This window comes from Musa acuminata, chromosome BXJ1-6 (genome assembly GCF_036884655.1).
Source record: "Musa acuminata AAA Group cultivar baxijiao chromosome BXJ1-6, Cavendish_Baxijiao_AAA, whole genome shotgun sequence".
NCBI lineage: Eukaryota > Viridiplantae > Streptophyta > Magnoliopsida > Zingiberales > Musaceae > Musa > Musa acuminata.
This window is the reverse complement of record NC_088332.1, coordinates 8811409-8828640: the sequence shown is the minus strand read 5'-3', so window position 1 is coordinate 8828640 and position 17232 is coordinate 8811409. Positions and strand designations below refer to the sequence as shown.

General features: G+C 48.3%; 4 protein-coding genes across 4 annotated transcripts; 2 read left to right on the top strand and 2 right to left on the bottom strand.

Annotated features, from left to right (window-relative positions):
- Positions 1-254: 254 nt before the first annotated feature.
- LOC135676053 (protein PAL OF QUIRKY-like) lies at positions 255-2740 on the bottom strand. The gene is made up of 2 exons (XM_065186832.1): positions 1466-2740; positions 255-1381 (listed from the first exon to the last, which is right to left on the bottom strand). Exons 1-2 carry the CDS (start codon positions 2641-2643, stop codon positions 643-645), a joined length of 1917 nt encoding a protein of 638 aa, XP_065042904.1. The 5' UTR covers positions 2644-2740; the 3' UTR covers positions 255-642.
- Positions 2741-4972: 2232 nt separating this feature from the next.
- On the bottom strand, positions 4973-7953 carry LOC135676052 (rust resistance kinase Lr10-like). Its single transcript, XM_065186831.1, has 3 exons — positions 6790-7953; positions 6425-6454; positions 4973-6179 (listed from the first exon to the last, which is right to left on the bottom strand). Exons 1-3 carry the CDS (start codon positions 7817-7819, stop codon positions 5086-5088), a joined length of 2154 nt encoding a protein of 717 aa, XP_065042903.1. The 5' UTR covers positions 7820-7953; the 3' UTR covers positions 4973-5085.
- A 3001-nt stretch (positions 7954-10954) lies between these two features.
- On the top strand, positions 10955-15364 carry LOC103988320 (LEAF RUST 10 DISEASE-RESISTANCE LOCUS RECEPTOR-LIKE PROTEIN KINASE-like 1.2). Its single transcript, XM_065186829.1, has 4 exons — positions 10955-12170; positions 13607-13633; positions 13822-14088; positions 14173-15364. Exons 1-4 carry the CDS (start codon positions 11141-11143, stop codon positions 15111-15113), a joined length of 2265 nt encoding a protein of 754 aa, XP_065042901.1. The 5' UTR covers positions 10955-11140; the 3' UTR covers positions 15114-15364.
- A 696-nt stretch (positions 15365-16060) lies between these two features.
- LOC135677692 (probable calcium-binding protein CML18) lies at positions 16061-16930 on the top strand. The gene has a single exon (XM_065190065.1). It carries the CDS (start codon positions 16108-16110, stop codon positions 16654-16656), a length of 549 nt encoding a protein of 182 aa, XP_065046137.1. The 5' UTR covers positions 16061-16107; the 3' UTR covers positions 16657-16930.
- The last annotated feature ends 302 nt before the right edge of the window (positions 16931-17232 follow it).

Below are 17232 nucleotides of genomic sequence, written 5' to 3'. Positions count from 1 at the left end.
TATCATAATTACTATCCTCATCAGAGCCTTCTATAAAGAAAGCAAACTCTGGAACAGTTAATCAACTAATAATGTCTCCGTCCAGCTTGGGGAAACTGGTATTGACAAAATGTTAGTATCCAGAGTCCAAAGCTGGTAAATGCAAACCTTGAACATGCTCTTCTGCCCTGAGCTCGCATCATCCTCACCTCCGCCTTTGCATCACACAAAGAAAATGGCATTCGGTATGATCTCATTAAGAAACATAACCAAGATAAGCAAACAGGAGATTATTCTAATAAAATTTTACATCAAACGAGCTAAGGTTTGTATCAAGTAGTTCGATAAAAATTTATTCTAATACAATACCATATCAACAATACAGTTCTTAGCTATCATAGCAAGACAATATGGCGCCAGGAATTGAGGACGAATCCTGAAACCATTGAGTGGATAATTGCAAAGCAGACACCTGTTCTCTTTGTTCCTATCACAACAGACGCTCATGCAATACGACACTAAACAACACATAAAATAAGATAATCCAAACAGCATGGTTCATACGTAATAAGACTGTCTTAGATATCAAGAGCTTACTCCACATCCCTTCAACTTTATATAAAGGTCACCCCTTTTCATCTTTAGAAGGGTTCTGACTTGTGGTCATGATGTTCTGGACGTGTTTGAATCCCCAAGAGCTGCAGCATCAGGAATCGCAGTTGTGGAGCTCACCGTCTGATACTGTGGCGCCAATGCAGCTTGTGAAGAGGCCTGAGAATAGTACATCTGGGGATGGACAGGACCCGCGGCAGCTTCATAACCAAAGTTAGCCATTGTTGCACGGGTCTGAGACAGGTGGGGATGTTGTATCACATTATACCCTGTTCCGGCATAGGGGTGGGTTTGATTGGCGGCTACACGGATTAGCTGTGGCTGCATTGCAGCAGGTGCAGGTGCTGTGGCCGCTGTCTTATAGTAGCTCGGTAAGTCAGGCTTTGTCACAATTCCGGAAGCCGGCGCAGCGGTTGATGATATATAACTGGGATCCATTAAATTGGGCTGAACTGTCCCCAAAGTGTATGGCGAGGTATGGCGGACAGGCATGTAGTACATTGGAATCTGAGGATCGATTTGATAGGTTTGTGGCGATTGCTGCATCGAATGGGCCGCGATAGAGTAGTAGGAAGGCATGGGAACGACTGTACCTGCCGCCGGGTGGTGGTGGATGTAATGGGGGTTCGCCGAGGTGAGCTGTGGTTGCTGTTGTTGATTAAGGTGGGGATGCGATTGTTGCTGCTGTAGTTGCTCTAGCTGCGGTGAGACCATTACGTAACCTGAAGCATCCGTGACCGGTGATGGACCACGATACATAGCATCAGAGCTTGGATTCAGGTACGTCGGCCTAGAAGAAGAGATCAAAGTAAAATTTTGGCAAAATTCACCATTTTTTTATGTAGGGGAAGTTGAAGCACAAGAAAGATGGTACCTTGACACTGGATCAGGTGTTGGGGCATCGATCTGAGTAGGTTCTGTAGCTTGCGATGGCCTAAGGACACCGCCGTGGTCAGATCTGTCGTCGTCTGAGAAGTCTCTGTTGAGATTTTCGATTGGGGACGTGGTAGAACTGGGAGGGGAAGCGGTCGGAAGAGGGATGGGAGGCGGGGGCTGGTGGTGGGGAGCGTATCTTGGCTCTTTGAAACCTTCGTCGGGCCTGGTGGCGGAGTCGGGTGAGGGACCCATGTGGGCGAAGTGGTCGTCGATACCGGTGATACGTTGCTCGGCGGCAGCACGACCATCGGTGGGAACGGGGATGGGTGGGAGATTCGAAAGGGATGGAGCCGACGAGGTGGAGCCGAAGGAGGAACCCTTATCGAGCATCGGCGAACCGGGGACGTCCTGGCCATGTCGAACGAGCTTGCCGGAAGAGTCGGGGCGGGGGAGGACGAGCTGCTCGGCCTCCGAGTGGCCGCCGCCGCCGCCGCCGCCGCTCCGGGAGTGGACGGAGGAGTCGTCCTCGAGGCCAAGCAGGCAGTTTACAGAGGCTGAGTCGGTGGAGAGAGCGTCCACGCCCATGCCGCCGATAGCGCTATTTAGGGCGTCCACGAACCAAGTATCCGACTTTGAGTCGTCCAAGAGTGACCCGATAGCGGAAGAAGGCGCCGAATCGGAGATCGACGGGAACAGGAACAGCCGGAGGCGGGGGGAGCGTGCCGAGCCGCCGCCTATGGAGGATGCCAGGGCAGCGGTGGCAGCAGAGATGCGATCGAGCTCTTCGATCATGTTCTCGAGGTCCTCGTCGGTGGTGACCGAGATGAGGGAGTCGAGGTCCTCGTTGGGGAGCTGGTACTTGAGGGAGAAAGGGCGGCCGCCGAGGAGGTCGCGGGAGAGCTTGGCGGAGAGGTCGGCGAGGGAGGAGTGGCGGTCGACGATGACCATGCGGGTCTCGCCTCCGAGGTAGCAGAGGGAGTTGTCGGTGGGGCGGGGGACGATGCGGCCGCCGTAGCTGCACATCACGCGGAGGCGCGACGAGGCCGCAGCGGAAGAAGTGAATGGCTCGTCCCACGAGTCGCCGCCGCGGGAACGGGGAGAGGAGTCGACGGAGTCCGGGTAACCGGGACCGGAGCCGCCGACCGAGACGGCAGCCAACGCCGCCGCCGATTCCATGATCGGAGCGGGGGAGGGATCGCCCGGCCCCGATCGAATCGAGGGATACGGGAAGAAAGGGGGTTTGGACTGCGGACAAGAATGGGGGTTTTTATGGTTTATTTCTCTCAAGCTTTCATTTATTTATTTATAATTTTATTCATATATATATACACATATATATCCTTTATATTCCATTGAATTGAATAGTTATTGCACCTTCATATTACAATTTCTCTAGGTTCTTAAAATGTGTTTTTGGATTATGAAGCTCGGTGACATAAGACATAATCCGAGATTAGTATTCTTTTTTAATTATTATACAAAGTAATTTATAATTCATGAAAAATACTTGCTGTAATTGGGAGCAAAAAGGCCACGAAAAACCACCAATACAGAGTGAGACAGGTCACCGGTTGCATGTTTCTCGTAAAGATATGCAGACATCTCAATCAACAAATAGGAAATTTAGATTTCAGCTTCCCTTTCCTTTCCTTTCCTCGTGGAAACGGACAACGGTGGAAGCCAACCTAATATTATGGGCGTCAACCTTTTGACGCGGAAGGAGATATAATGATTTATAAGTTGGTCGAATCGATCTTTCTCGACCCCTTCACTTTGAACGAGTCTCCTCTTCTGCTCCGTGTGCGATTCGGAACAACGTGAGCAATCTCAAGTACAAAAACGTATAAAGCACATAATTCTGTAAACAATTCCAACTTTTTCTTGAAATTGATGGTTTATAACTCGATACGATGTGACAGTGTTGTTAATAACGAGATGAAGGGAACGGTCTAATTCATGAGATATGTCAAAAAGGAATAGCTTGATGTTATTTATGTTTTTTTGGGATGCGGTCTGATGGATAAAGAATGATATACACGTTTCAACACCATCCACGTTATACCAGGAATCATGACAGGAACGACGAGGGACCTTTGGACTGACACGACATGATACCTTGGACCCGAATGAATCGACCACATGACATCCGCGTTATTCGACACTGTACAAGCCGACGTCGAACACTATAGACCCATTCCGAAAAGCTTGAAACGATGCCAAACGATGGGGACTCGTACGGGTCGATCGACGCTCATCCACATGATACAAAGCCACCCTGGTCGGCGCCATACAAGTCGGCAATGCCGCACAGTAGGGACTTGTATGGGTCGATCGACGCTCGTCCGCAGGATACAGTCCATCATACTCGACATCATACAAGTTAACTCCAAACACCATAGAGCCATTCCGTGAAGCTCGGAACGATGTCGCACCCCTATGGGTCAGTCAGCACTCATTCACAAGGTAAAAGTCATCCTCTCGAGGAGTTGACAGGCATTAAAGGACTGTGTACAACTAATCACCCCTTCGCATGTATAAAAGCTAACCCCTAATCAATGCAGGGGGACTTCGAGCAATTAATTCTCCATTTTTCTACTCAACTCTAATTTAACCTTCGAACGAGTCAAGTTAATAAATCTCTCTATCGACCTCAACCTGTGTGGAGGAGCTCAGCAACGAAGAAGTAGGTCACTCGCCAAGAGAAAAGACCGCACTCAGGAAGTGAGGTTCACTTCTATCACTCGAGCATCCGCATGGGCAACCTTGTGCGTTCGAACTGAGCTATGCTGACACCTCAACCATGATGTAAAAAGATTTTTTTTTGTAAATAAAAAATTATTTATTAATAAAAAAATTATTGTCAATTAAAAAAATTAATTGTCAATCACAACGTAATGGTTCAACAAAACTGTACAAGATTAATTGTTTACACCCATCTTATACAACACATGTGCGAGTTCAACGCATGCCATCGTAGTGTCGGTCTTTCTCTAAGCAAGCTTTGCTTAATTTATCTCATCGTGTCCTCCTCGTCCCTCTCTCACTGTTGCGTCCAGTTGCCTTCATTATTGCTGCTACGAAGTACGTGGACCTTCTCCCTGGGATTAGGATTCTTTGAGGTAAGGGGAGCTTTCTGTTTCGGGCTTCTCCTAGCTATTAAAACGTCTAGGATGGAGATCCAAGGGTGGAATCCACAATGGTACGTGGATGTACAGTACTCTCACACAGGCCGAGGGGCAGAGGCATGCATGATAGCACGTATGCTGCTGGCCTCTGAAGTGGTGCTGTGTCCAGAGACGACGAAGGAAAATGACCATCGCCACGGCTATCACGAGGAGTCCAGTCAAACCTCCATTAATGTGTACCTCATGGTTGTCATAACCCGGCACGCTCCTACACGTTAGTCTACAGCCATCGCCTCACGAGTTCGCTCTCGAAGTGTCAGTATCGTACGCTCATGGAAAGAAGCTACGGGTTAGCAGTTCTTTGTATAAGAATTCCGATATGTTTAAGCAGAACACTTGAATTAGTTTTCATGTGATTGACAAGAAGATCGCAAGAAAAAGGGCAAAAAGAGGGGAAAAATAACTCCGAGTTCTTCTTTTAGTTTGCTTACCGTCAAGAGGAAGAAGAGGTGACGACGACCGGTCGCTGAGGGGACGAAAGATATGGTTTGGGTGGCATCTCCAAGTCGCCGACTCTTCCTACCAACATTTCCACGACTCTGCTCATGGAAGGCCGACTCGGTGGCATTGTTTGTATGCACCACAAACCGACCATTATCATCCTCCTCGCAATTTCCTCCGTCTCAGCCGTCACATCGTAGGCTTCAAGACCTCCATCTCGATCCAGATGTTCGTAGACCCAATGCGGAAAGTATATCTCGCTGGTCCTGTCTGCCCATGCTTTCACATTCCTTCTTCCTCCGACCATTTCCAGGACCATCATCCCGTAACTGTAGACGTCGGATTTAGTCGACGCCATCCCGAAGGTCCTCGAGAAGACTTCCGGTGCAATGTACCCTATGGTTCCTCTTGCGTCTGCCATGGAGAGGATGCTTTCTTTGGGAGGGCACAGTTTGGCTAATCCAAAGTCGGATATCTTGGGACAGAAGTCCTGGTCCAGGAGGATGTTGTGGGGCTTTATGTCGAAGTGGACTATGCGAGTGTTGCAGCCGCGATGCAGATACTCCAGCCCTCGGGCGATGCCGACGGCGATCTGGTACAGTCTGTCCCATGGAAGCGATGCCTTCGGCTCGTCAGAGTAGATGTACTTGTCCAGTGACCCATTGGTCATGAATTCATAGACCAGAGCTCGTTTGTGACCGTCGTGGCAGAAGCCGAGTAGACTCACGACGTTGACATGGGAAGTCCTACCGATGCTGGCAACTTCGTTTATAAACTCTGCTCCATTTTCTGTGGATTTGCTGAGGATCTTCACAGCCACCGAACGCCCATCTTGGAGGGTGCCCTTGAACACACTTCCATATCCACCTTCCCCAAGTTTTTCTTTGAAAGATTTGGTCATCTTCTTCAGTTCCGAGTACTTGTATCTTTTAGGGGCCAAGGATCCATAATCATTCAGAAAGTCTTCGATCTTTGCTACATTTGTCGGTTTGTTCCAATAGATGATAGAGTCTGTGTAACGCTTTCGCGTACATAGAAATAATGCGACGCAGACCAAAACGAAGCCCACCGCTCCTGCCACTGAACCTGAAACGTAAAGAAGTGCAAGGTTGCAAGAGAAATTGTCATCACCACAAAAAAGATTATGATTTCAAATGAACGAAGAATTTAACGAAGACAGAATTTGCTCTCAGGACAACGTCTCTTTTGACTATGTTTAAGAAGTCCCGAAACCATGGGAGCCATGTCAGATGATATAATTCGTGAAAGTTGACGGACTGCACGAAGGAGCATCTAAGACGAGTAAGGAGATTGGGTGGTAAGTGTCTCACCGATTATAATAAGCTTCTTGAAGTGAGATCCTGCGACACAACGACGACCGAGAATAGAGTTAGTGCGGAGCTTAAAAAGAACAATTTAATGTTATCAGACGGCATTCATACATACACATTAACATGTTCTATATCAAATCAAAAAATACGGAGCTGCTATATATCTTTTATGTGCGAAGATAGAGGGGGTTCAATCGTGTGATGCTTCCCCCTTTCTCTTCCTGCTAGCGCTCAATTAAATCCAGATGCAGAATTACTCTGGAACATGTCGTGTTTTGAAGCCGAGGTATTGCAACAGCGAGGGGTACTGAACCAAAAGTAAGAGATTAAGCGATGTTATTGAGCAAGATGGGGAAGAAGCTTACCTTTGTCGCACGAACCATCTCTATGGGAGCCATCTGAGCAGATACAGGTCGAATTTGGTAACTTGTACCCACACACCCCGCCGGACCTGTTGCAATCATTGCACCACTCTTCCTTTTTGTCGCACGAACTATCTGTAGCGGAGCCATCGGAGCAGAAACAGGTCGGCAGAGAGAATTCGTACCCACACACCCCACCGGACCTGTAGCAAGTGCTGCACCACCGCCCGATCTCCGTTTTGTCGCACAAATCATCTGTAGCGGAGCCATCGAAGCAGAAACAGGTCGGCTTTGAGGAGTTGTATCCACACACGCCGCCGGACCCGTTGCAAGCGCTGCACCACTCCCCGATCCCCGCTGGCCAGCTCAAGGTGAATCCCTCCTGCAGTGCTGCGGCATAATTCGTGTCTCCGTCCATCAACTGTTTGAAAGCCGTCCGATTCATGGGAACTTGCACAAACCATCTTCCACACGCGTTCATCGCGTCATCAGGCAAGCTACCAGTTCCCAGCCAATAGAATGACCACCCTCCGGCAGTGCTACTTTGGAGGCAATCGATGTTGACGAGCGGTGAGGGAAGGTGGGTGCGGCAATCGATGAAGAAGGTGGCGTTGAGGTCGTCACCGGTGTACTGGAAGGGCGCTAAAGCCAGAGTGGTATTCTCAGATGGCTGGGGACAGGAATTGCCAACAAAATCTTGATCAACGACGGTGAGGTGGTAGTTGGCGTAGTCGATGCTGTCATCCTTCACTCGGTACTGCTTTTCGCCGATGTGAATCGTCAAGGCGTAGTCGGGGGAATTGCAGCTGAGGGCAGTATCCGGATAGCCACACTCAGGATGACTATCTTGGTGGCTGAACGGGTAGGAGAAGCTGATGTTGCGGCTTCCGCAGAGGAATTGCCTCGTGGAGCATGCCTCGTATGGCGGGAGGTAGTCGTCGTCGGAGAAGGAAGGTGGTAAGGAAAACAGGAAGAGGGAAAGTAGGAAGGGAAGCAGAAGACGGAAGGAGGGGGGAGGCCACGGATGATGCATCTCTCGATGCGTCGCTGATCGATGATAGAAGACGACGAAACTATAGGTGGAGGGGGAGGAATAAGACGGAGACGGGAGAGGATGAGGCAGATATTTCGAAGGGCAGTCGGGCCGTATTCTCTGGTTGATGTCACCGCTGGTTTGGTACCCACGTCTAATTATACACCGAGCGGTGAAGCGGAGGATGGCAGCTCGGAGAAGCTGCCTCGGAGGAAGAATAGTATAAGGCGAGGAAGATACCCAGCAACAAACAAATTGGAAAGTTTTAAAATTACGAATTCATCTTTACAAATGTTAATACAGAATTTATGTGAATATGAACCCATAGGTGTTGAGGGCAACGAAGTCAACAACTTAAATGATAAGAAAGTTTAAGAGAGACTAGCATCGAGTCAAGTCTTGGATGGTTTCTAGTCTTTATTCACAATTCGTATCAAACCATTTCCAATAGATTAGTCCATAAAAAAATATATAATAAAAAAATTCAAGTATAAGATAACATTATATATATATATATATATATATATATATATATATATATATTATTGCTCGATGATAATAAAATTATCCATATAATCGAATTTATTCTCTTTTTCTTTATCGAATTTGTATGCTGAAATATTTTCTAGTGATTGTTTCTATATATATATATATATATATATTATTCATAAGAGAAAACGTGTTCATAGATGGATTCTAGTCTTCAATCACAACCCTTATCAAACCATTTCTCATGGACTAGTCCACGGGAAACATATAATAAAAAAATTTAAATATAAAATAAAAATAATATATATATATATATTTGATTATATAATTTATTGTTTAATGATAATAAATTATTCATGTAACGAACATCTAATTATTATGGTAAACATTATAGTCACTAGAGAAACAATGTTTACCATAATAATAAATTACCTTTCCGCGGTCTGCCCGCCTGCACCGTGGTCCTCGGCTCCAAGCCCCCCGAGACACACCTGCGAAGCCAGCCGAGGAGCAAAGGTGGTCATGTAGCCGAGGAGCACGGCTCAGGCAGGCTGCGGTCGAGGGGTATGGCTCGAGCGGCAGGCCGCACAGGCATGGTCTCGGGTAACATGCGGCCGAGGACCACAGCGCAGGCGGGCTGCGGCCGAGGGGTGTGGCTCGGGCGACAGGCCGCGTAGGCGTGGTCTCAAGCAACATGCGACCGAGGAGCACGACGCAGGTGTGGTCTCGGGCGACATGCAGCCGAGGAGCTGGGACTTGAAGAGTGAGGTCCTGAAAGGCCTCGGATGATACGGGCGACGAGTCGACGGGGGCGCTGCCGGGCAGCGACAAGCCCAGGTCGTCGAATATCCGCCAATATCACTCTGAGGTCATGGCAGGGTGTTTGGTACAATGATCTCCGTGCGGGGGACGTTCCCCCGAGGCTTCAATTGGGTGCGACCTCTCAACCGCGAGCTCATATGAGCCGCTCGGGTGATCACCCGACATTGCATGTCCTCCTTCTATTGCCAAAATGTTGTGGGGAACAACCTTAAGCCGTGGCCTCGGGGCTGACGCGGCTCGGTTCGAGTCTGGATGACGGGGATCTTCCCGGGACGACCTTCGAGTCCGCGGGGTCGATCTGGTGCGGCGGTTCGATCGGGGCAGGGTCGACGTTTCCTCCGGGCAAGAACTCCTCGCCTGCGCGTCCCATGGGGACCTTTGGCTCCGCACCTGAACAAATGTCAGGTCGGGAAGCTCGACCCGACCCCTCCGACGATCAAGTTATAAGAATTTGGAGGGGGGATTCGTTCGCTCCATTCTCCTTATCCTCAATCAGAATGCGAGGGTATTTATAGGGAAGCTTACTGTTTCCTGATGTACCCACTTGCAGGGGGCAGGCTGGTAGCGTTTGACACTGGTGTTGGCGTGACGTGAAAAACCAAGCCTGAGCAGGATATTTAATATGCCTCGGTCGACGTTCGGGTCTATTTGACTATGTGGTGTCAGGTCAACTGAGGCGTTATTTGGGACAGCTGATGTCAACCCGAGTCTTATCGCCATTATTACCCTCATCAATAATAAAATTATCCATATAATCGAATTTATTCTCTTTTTCTTTATCGAATTTGTATGCTAAAATATTTTATAGTGATTGTTTCTCTATAGCAAAAATATATATATATTATTCATAAGAGAAAACGTGTTCATAGATGGATTCTAGTCTTCAATCACAACCCTTATCAAACCATTTCTCATGGACTAGTCCACGGGAAACATATAATAAAAAAAATTAAATATAAAATAATATTATATATATATATATATATTTGATTATATAATTTATTGTTTAATGATAATAAATTATTCATGTAACGAACATCTAATTATTATGGTAAACATTATAGTCGATTATGATTTATAGCTTATAAACGAAACATGACATAAGCTTGATCATTTTTGTTCTGATCTTAGGCAATACCAACCGAACATGAAACTAAAAAAATTAGTCATTTCGATTGTGATTTTACTGAATTTTCAATTCCAACATCAATTTCAACGAATCAACAGCACCGGAAGCGAGAAGGATACCATTTTTCTCCGCTGAAAATGATTTGATGTGATTTGGACATTGTTGACAACTAGCAAGACTTTCCCCCGAAGACTTTCCTCCAACAATCCGTCCAAGACTTGACTCAGATGCTAGCCTCTCTTAAGCTTAAGCTTTCTTATGGATTAAGCTCCTAACTTTGTTTTCATTTTGATTTATTATTTTTTTCATTGAATTTGTATGATGAAATATTTTCTAGTGACCGTTTCTCTATAGAAAAAAAAAGTCTTTTACTCATAAGAGAAAACGTGTTCATAGAAGGGTCCACAACACCTATGCGTTCACAATCACATAAATTCTCTATTAACATTTGTAAAGATAAATTCGTAATTTTCAAACTTCTATATATACATATATTTATATATAAATATGTGTGTGTCGGAGAGGATGTCGCATGACTTCTTATTTGGACTGATCAAATGGAAGCAAGTTACGTGCTCCTTTGACCACGACCTCCGCTTGCATACTTTCCACACGGTGGCTAGAATTTGTTTGTTGCCGGGTATCTTCCTCGCCTTAACACTATTCTTCCTCCGACGCAGCTTCTCCGAGCCGCCTTCCTCTGCTTCACCGTTCGGTGTATAATAAGACGTGGGTACCAAACCAGCGGTGACATCAACCTAAGAATACGGCCCGACTGCCCCTCGAAATATCTGCCTCATCCTCTCCCGTCTCCGTCTTATTCCTCCCCCTCCACCTATAGTTTCGTCGTCTTCTATCATCGATCAGCGACGCATCGAGAGATGCATCATCCGTGGCCTCCCCCCTCCTTCCGTCTTCTGCTTCCCTTCCTACTTTCCCTCTTCCTGTTTTCCTTACCACCTTCCTTCTCCGACGACGACTACCTCCCGCCATACGAGGCATGCTCCACGAGGCAATTCCTCTGCGGAAGCCGCAACATCAGCTTCTCCTACCCGTTCAGCCACCAAGATAGTCATCCTGAGTGTGGCTATCCGGATACTGCCCTCAGCTGCAATTCCCCCGACTACGCCTTGACGATTCACATCGGCGAAAAGCAGTACCGAGTGAAGGATGACAGCATCGACTACGCCAACTACCACCTCACCGTCGTTGATCAAGATTTTGTTGGCAATTCCTGTCCCCAGCCATCTGAGAATACCACTCTGGCTTTAGCGCCCTTCCAGTACACCGGTGACGACCTCAACGCCACCTTCTTCATCGATTGCCGCACCCACCTTCCCTCACCGCTCGTCAACATCGATTGCCTCCAAAGTAGCACTGCCGGAGGGTGGTCATTCTATTGGCTGGGAACTGGTAGCTTGCCTGATGACGCGATGAACGCGTGTGGAAGATGGTTTGTGCAAGTTCCCATGAATCGGACGGCTTTCAAACAGTTGATGGACGGAGACACGAATTATGCCGCAGCACTGCAGGAGGGATTCACCTTGAGCTGGCCAGCGGGGATCGGGGAGTGGTGCAGCGCTTGCAACGGGTCCGGCGGCGTGTGTGGATACAACTCCTCAAAGCCGACCTGTTTCTGCTTCGATGGCTCCGCTACAGATGATTTGTGCGACAAAACGGAGATCGGGCGGTGGTGCAGCACTTGCTACAGGTCCGGTGGGGTGTGTGGGTACGAATTCTCTCTGCCGACCTGTTTCTGCTCCGATGGCTCCGCTACAGATAGTTCGTGCGACAAAAAGGAAGAGTGGTGCAATGATTGCAACAGGTCCGGCGGGGTGTGTGGGTACAAGTTTCCAAATTCGACCTGTATCTGCTCAGATGGCTCCCATAGAGATGGTTCGTGCGACAAAGGTAAGCTTCTTCCTCATCTTGCTCAATAACATCGCTTGATCTCTCTAATCGTTGCCATGAAATCATTGTTCCAATTAATTATACATTTGAATTTCGTGGCCAAGTTAATTATCTTGTGCAGTCAAAGGTATAACAACAGGTCATGATGTTGACCAGGCGAAGGTCGGGAGAAAAGATGGCGTGTTACACCCGTAAAGTGGAACGACCTCTCCAGCTTAGAACTTTCTACGGTAGCCAACCCTTGCGAAACACATCTCTGTTCCATGACCAAATAGTTGCGATGCACTATTTGCATCCTTATCCACATTTGCCGACGGCCATATTCCAACGCGGCCCCTCCTTTGTCGGACGCAACCACTGCAGTCCGCTACCCCCCCCACCGACGACAAAATTTCCAATCTTATCTTCTACCCCTGTTGTTGTGGTAAACAATATGGAGCAGTGGCCTCGGGCCAACGCGGCTCGGTTCAGGTCCGGATGACGGGATCTCCCCGGTGCAGCCCTCGGGTTCACCGAGGTGGTCGGCTGCGGCGGTCTGATCAGGACGGGGTCAGCCGTCTCCGTCGGAGGGGGCTCCTCAGCTGGGCACACGCTCCGTTTGCCGTCCTGCACACAGGTCGAGTCGGGGGGCTCGACCTGATCACTCCGACGATCAAGTCAGTAGATGGTGGAGGGGATAGAAAGGAGTAGAGTTTGAGGTATCTCCCTGATGTGTTCTTTCCTCCGTCCCTCTCACTCGTCCAGAGTGCGAGGGTATTTATAAGGAAGCTTGCTATTGTTTGATGTGCCCGCTTGCAGGGGCAGATGGTGACGTCTGACATTGATTTAGCATGGCGTGAAGAGCCGAGCCTGAGTGGGCGTTAATACGCCTCTGGCTGTGTTCCGATCTGTTTGATCGGGTGCCGTCACGTCGTCCGAGACGTGAGGGGTCATTTTAATATCAACCGGGTCTTATCGTAATTGCTATCCTCATCAACCTCCTATATGACAGAAATTTGTGTATCTTTTTCCCCAAAAACCCTTTTTTGATGGGATTCTATCCATATACATCATCTTTCTATATTCTTATTTGTATGAATATTAAACACAATTTTTTAAACTAAATGGATCCTACAACTTCTCATGGAAGACTCGTTAGTGATGGCGGCAGAAGAAGTCTTGTGGGGGGGGGCATTAAATTTAGATGGCTGCTTGGAATGCCGACTTGACTTAGCTCGCGGTTGAAGATTTGAGGCGGAGAGAGGGAGTTGTAGTTCTCGACGATGCATTGTTTGATTTTGCTAGTTCTTCGCGGATAAAATGTCAATAGCAGCTCTTTATTTTTGACTCGCTATAAGATATTTTATTGTGTTTATATGAATGCCGTCTGATAAAAAGAAATTGTTTTTGTTTTAAGCTCTGCACTGACTCTGTTCTCGGTCGTTGTTGTGTCGCAGGATCTCGCACCAAGAAGATTGTAATTGGTGAGAAACTTACTCCTCTAAACCACCCAATCTCCTGACTCGTCTCCAATTCTTTCTGGCATTATTAATGTCATGCACTTGCTGAAATCATAAAAGACGCGAAAGCAAGAATTAGTATCTTTCTCAGCTTCCGTCTATACTCTGTTGTTCCATGAATCTATTTGAGGGATGATCAATGCCATGAGCAGGTGTTTCGGTCGGCGTGGGAGGCTTGTTGGTCATAGTAACCTTCCTCGGTCTTTTCCTTTATCGTCGCAAGAAGAGAAACCGGCTCTCTCCGGTTCTGCTGTCTCGAAGAGCCTCATCTGAGCCAATCAGCTCCAAGAAAGATCCTGAATTGGGCAATGAACACTACGGCACCCAAGTTTTCGAGTACGAGGAGCTACACGAGGCCACCGATGGCTTCGACGCCTCCAATGAAGTTGGTGATGGCGGCTTTGGCACTGTCTACAAAGGTACTCTCCCAGCTAGCTTCCTACCAGATTAAGCTGAGTCTTGCTCCGACTGCTAACTACTCTTCTTTCGATGTCTCCCTGCAGGGAAGCTCCGGGATGGTCGCACCGTGGCCATCAAGCGATTGTACGAGAACAACTTCAGGCGTGTCGAGCAGTTCATGACTGAAGTCCACATCCTTTCTTCCCTCCGACACCACAACCTTGTCAGCCTATATGGATGCACCTCCCGCCACAGCCGCGAGCTCCTCCTCGTGTTCGAGTTTGTGCCGAATGGGACGGTGGCGGACCACCTCCATGGCCCCCGTGCGTGCGAAGAAGGGCTCCCGTGGCCTGTGAGGATGAGCATCGCAATCGAGACCGCCCAGGCGCTCAGTTACCTCCACGCCGTCACGCCCCCGATCGTACACCGGGATGTCAAAACCAACAACATCTTGCTCGACCGCAGCTTCCGTGTCAAAGTCGCCGACTTTGGATTATCCAGGCTCTTTCCGCTCAACGTCACGCATGTCTCCACGGTTCCACAAGGCACGCCCGGGTACGTCGACCCTGAATACCACCAGTGTTACCAGCTCACGGACAAGAGCGATGTCTACAGCTTTGGGGTGGTGTTGGTGGAGCTCATAGCCTCGAAGCCGGCCGTCGACATCACTAGGCATCGGCATGAGATTAATCTGGCTAAAATGGCCGTCAACAAGATCCAGAACGAGGAGTTGGATCAGTTGGTCGATCCAAGACTCTGGCGGCAGTCCAACAGCGAAGTAATTTGGATGATCAGAGAGGTGGCTGAAGTGGCATTCGGGTGCTTGCAAGAAGAGAGGGACATGAGGCCTACGATGAAAGAGGTTCTGGAGGCACTGAGGGGGATAGAGGGCAAGGGGAGCAACAGGAAGAAGGGTGCGGAAGCTGATGATGCCGTGGCCAAGGATGATGACCGCTCCTTCCTGGGGGAAAGGCCGCCACATTCACCAGATACTGTCAATGCCGAATGGGAAAGCAGGCTAACGACACCAAACGCTAGTGTTTGAGGAGGACGTACTCTGCTACTTTTCTGATGATTCTGTGTAAGCCACTTGCATTGAGTTCTTAATGAGAGCGATAATAATCTTGGGAGATTGACGACTCTCATAATTTTTCGAGTGCCCTGAAGAGTTCTACCGTAGATTAATGTTTGACTTTCGATCTCCTGTTGGAGAGGAAAGGTTTCTTTTCTTTGCTTTAATGTTTCAGACTCTGTAAAAATGGGAAGACCGACCGAATCACTATTTTTATCTTCTTCTTTTTTTGCTATATTAAAAGATTGATGTGACTTGAATAAATTTTATGGTATTACATTTCATAAATGAACTGTGTTACATTCGGCTATACAATTAGTAGGAAAATGTATCGAATTCAACTTTAAAAATTACCTAAAAAATCAATTGGAATCAATTACGAACGGTGTCTGTCTATTTTGGTGGATTGCCCAAATCGTATAATAAGAATGTAGCAGTTTGGTTCATTTCCCTTTTCCAAAATAGGATTCCTTACTTCCACCACCAAATCTACTCCGGGCGACGAGTGTACGACAAGCATACCATTTCCCGAAACCTCGGCGTTCCCTCGCACGTCACCCCGACCGACGCGGATTCTTCTTCCCACACAAAAGTCCTCATCGCATCGCCTCAGCCTCAGCCTCAGCGAACCCCTTTCCCAACATCGTGTGCGGCATTCATGTCTCCATCGCGAGCCCCGTCCACATGGCGATCATCTTTGATCTGATCAGGCTCCAGAGACGACGTGTGGATGTACAATCGTGCCCTCACGCATCTAAAAGCCCAGATGGATGGTCAAGTTTTTCGGAAGGATATGGTCGGTCTGCACACGAACAATTCGACCCTTTTTCCTGCCACGTACGTACGCGACAACGCGTCAGCCAAGCGTCCGTATCCCCGAAGGACTCCGCTGAACCCCGGCTCCTATCGCGCATCATTATATGGTGGTGTAACCCAATTCCAATTCCCTAGCCATCGCACAGAAACCATGTCGAACGCCCAGACCTCATCGTCGACTTCGCCCTCCCCATCGCTCCTCGCCAGGCTGAACACCACGGACGAACTGCAGAAGGTCTTCGACCGCTACGATGCCAACGGCGATGGCAAGATCTCCGCCTCCGAGCTCGCCGGCGTCATCCGCGCTCTCGGGGCCGACGCCTCCCTCGCTGAGGTCCGCGACATGATCGCCGAGATGGACGCCGACGGCGACGGATTCGTCGACCTCCACGAGTTCGCAGACTTTCACCGCCGCAGGGTCGACGACGCCGCCGCCGAGAGAGCGTTGAGGGAGGCGTTCGACGTGTACGACCTGGACGGCAACGGGCTGATCTCGGCGGAGGAGCTCCATCGGGTTATGAACCGCCTCGGGGAGAAGTGCTCCGTCAAGGACTGCTCCCGGATGATCCGGCCCGTGGATGCCGACGGCGATGGCAACGTCAACTTCGAGGAGTTCAAGAAGATGATGGCCAACGGCGTCGGCGTCGGCCGCGAATCCTCCGCGTCCGATCCCAATGGCCCGTCAAGTTCCGCCGTCTGATCCGTGGTCTACTGCGGCCGGACTAACGATTTCTGAGGCTGTGTTGGGGGTTAGAGTTTGTAAAAGATTTATTAGGGTTTAGTATTTTTTGATTTCAATCGCGTAGGAATTGTTGCATTCTATCCTTCGTCTTGTGGTCTCTCCGTATCACAGTCATGCTAGTAGTTTGTTTTATTTGAATTTTATGGAGGAATTTTTCTTTGTCATTGATGAGACTCTTTTCACCGATCTCAAAGGTGACAGAGAGGAGACTGATAGCATCGAGACGCAGACACTCGTCGGATAAATTGCTTGGGATCTAAAATTAATAATATATTTCTTTTATTAGCTGAATAGCTCAAAAGATGACGAAGATTAAACAACTCTATCAACTCGGGAGAGGAAAAAATAAGGAGTATGAGAATAAATACCCTATCCATAAACATCAAAGATTTCTTAAGGTGAAAGCATGCGAGTCGAAGAATGACTTCGCCGCCACGGATATGATCTATGGAAGAAAGCAAGAAATGCATGGGAATGGGTGGAGAAGCGACAGAAGTGGGTTCACTTTGCGGCCATTAATAGATAAAATAAGGA

Excerpts from the sequence above, each read along its gene's own strand:
- LOC135676053 (XM_065186832.1), bottom strand. The coding sequence starts at position 2,643 with ATGGAATCGGCGGCGGCGTTGGCTGCCGTCTCGGTCGGCGGCTCCGGT. Across the intron at positions 1,382-1,465 it reads ACACCTGATCCAGTGTCAAG|GCCGACGTACCTGAATCCAA; the intron begins GTACCATCTTTC and ends CTCTTCTTCTAG.
- LOC103988320 (XM_065186829.1), top strand. The coding sequence starts at position 11,141 with ATGCATCATCCGTGGCCTCCCCCCTCCTTCCGTCTTCTGCTTCCCTTC. Across the intron at positions 12,171-13,606 it reads AGATGGTTCGTGCGACAAAG|GATCTCGCACCAAGAAGATT; the intron begins GTAAGCTTCTTC and ends GTTGTGTCGCAG. Across the intron at positions 13,634-13,821 it reads CACCAAGAAGATTGTAATTG|GTGTTTCGGTCGGCGTGGGA; the intron begins GTGAGAAACTTA and ends TGCCATGAGCAG.
- LOC135676052 (XM_065186831.1), bottom strand. The coding sequence starts at position 7,819 with ATGCATCATCCGTGGCCTCCCCCCTCCTTCCGTCTTCTGCTTCCCTTC. Across the intron at positions 6,455-6,789 it reads AGATGGTTCGTGCGACAAAG|GATCTCACTTCAAGAAGCTT; the intron begins GTAAGCTTCTTC and ends GTTGTGTCGCAG. Across the intron at positions 6,180-6,424 it reads CAAGAAGCTTATTATAATCG|GTTCAGTGGCAGGAGCGGTG; the intron begins GTGAGACACTTA and ends TTTACGTTTCAG.
- LOC135677692 (XM_065190065.1), top strand. The coding sequence starts at position 16,108 with ATGTCGAACGCCCAGACCTCATCGTCGACTTCGCCCTCCCCATCGCTC.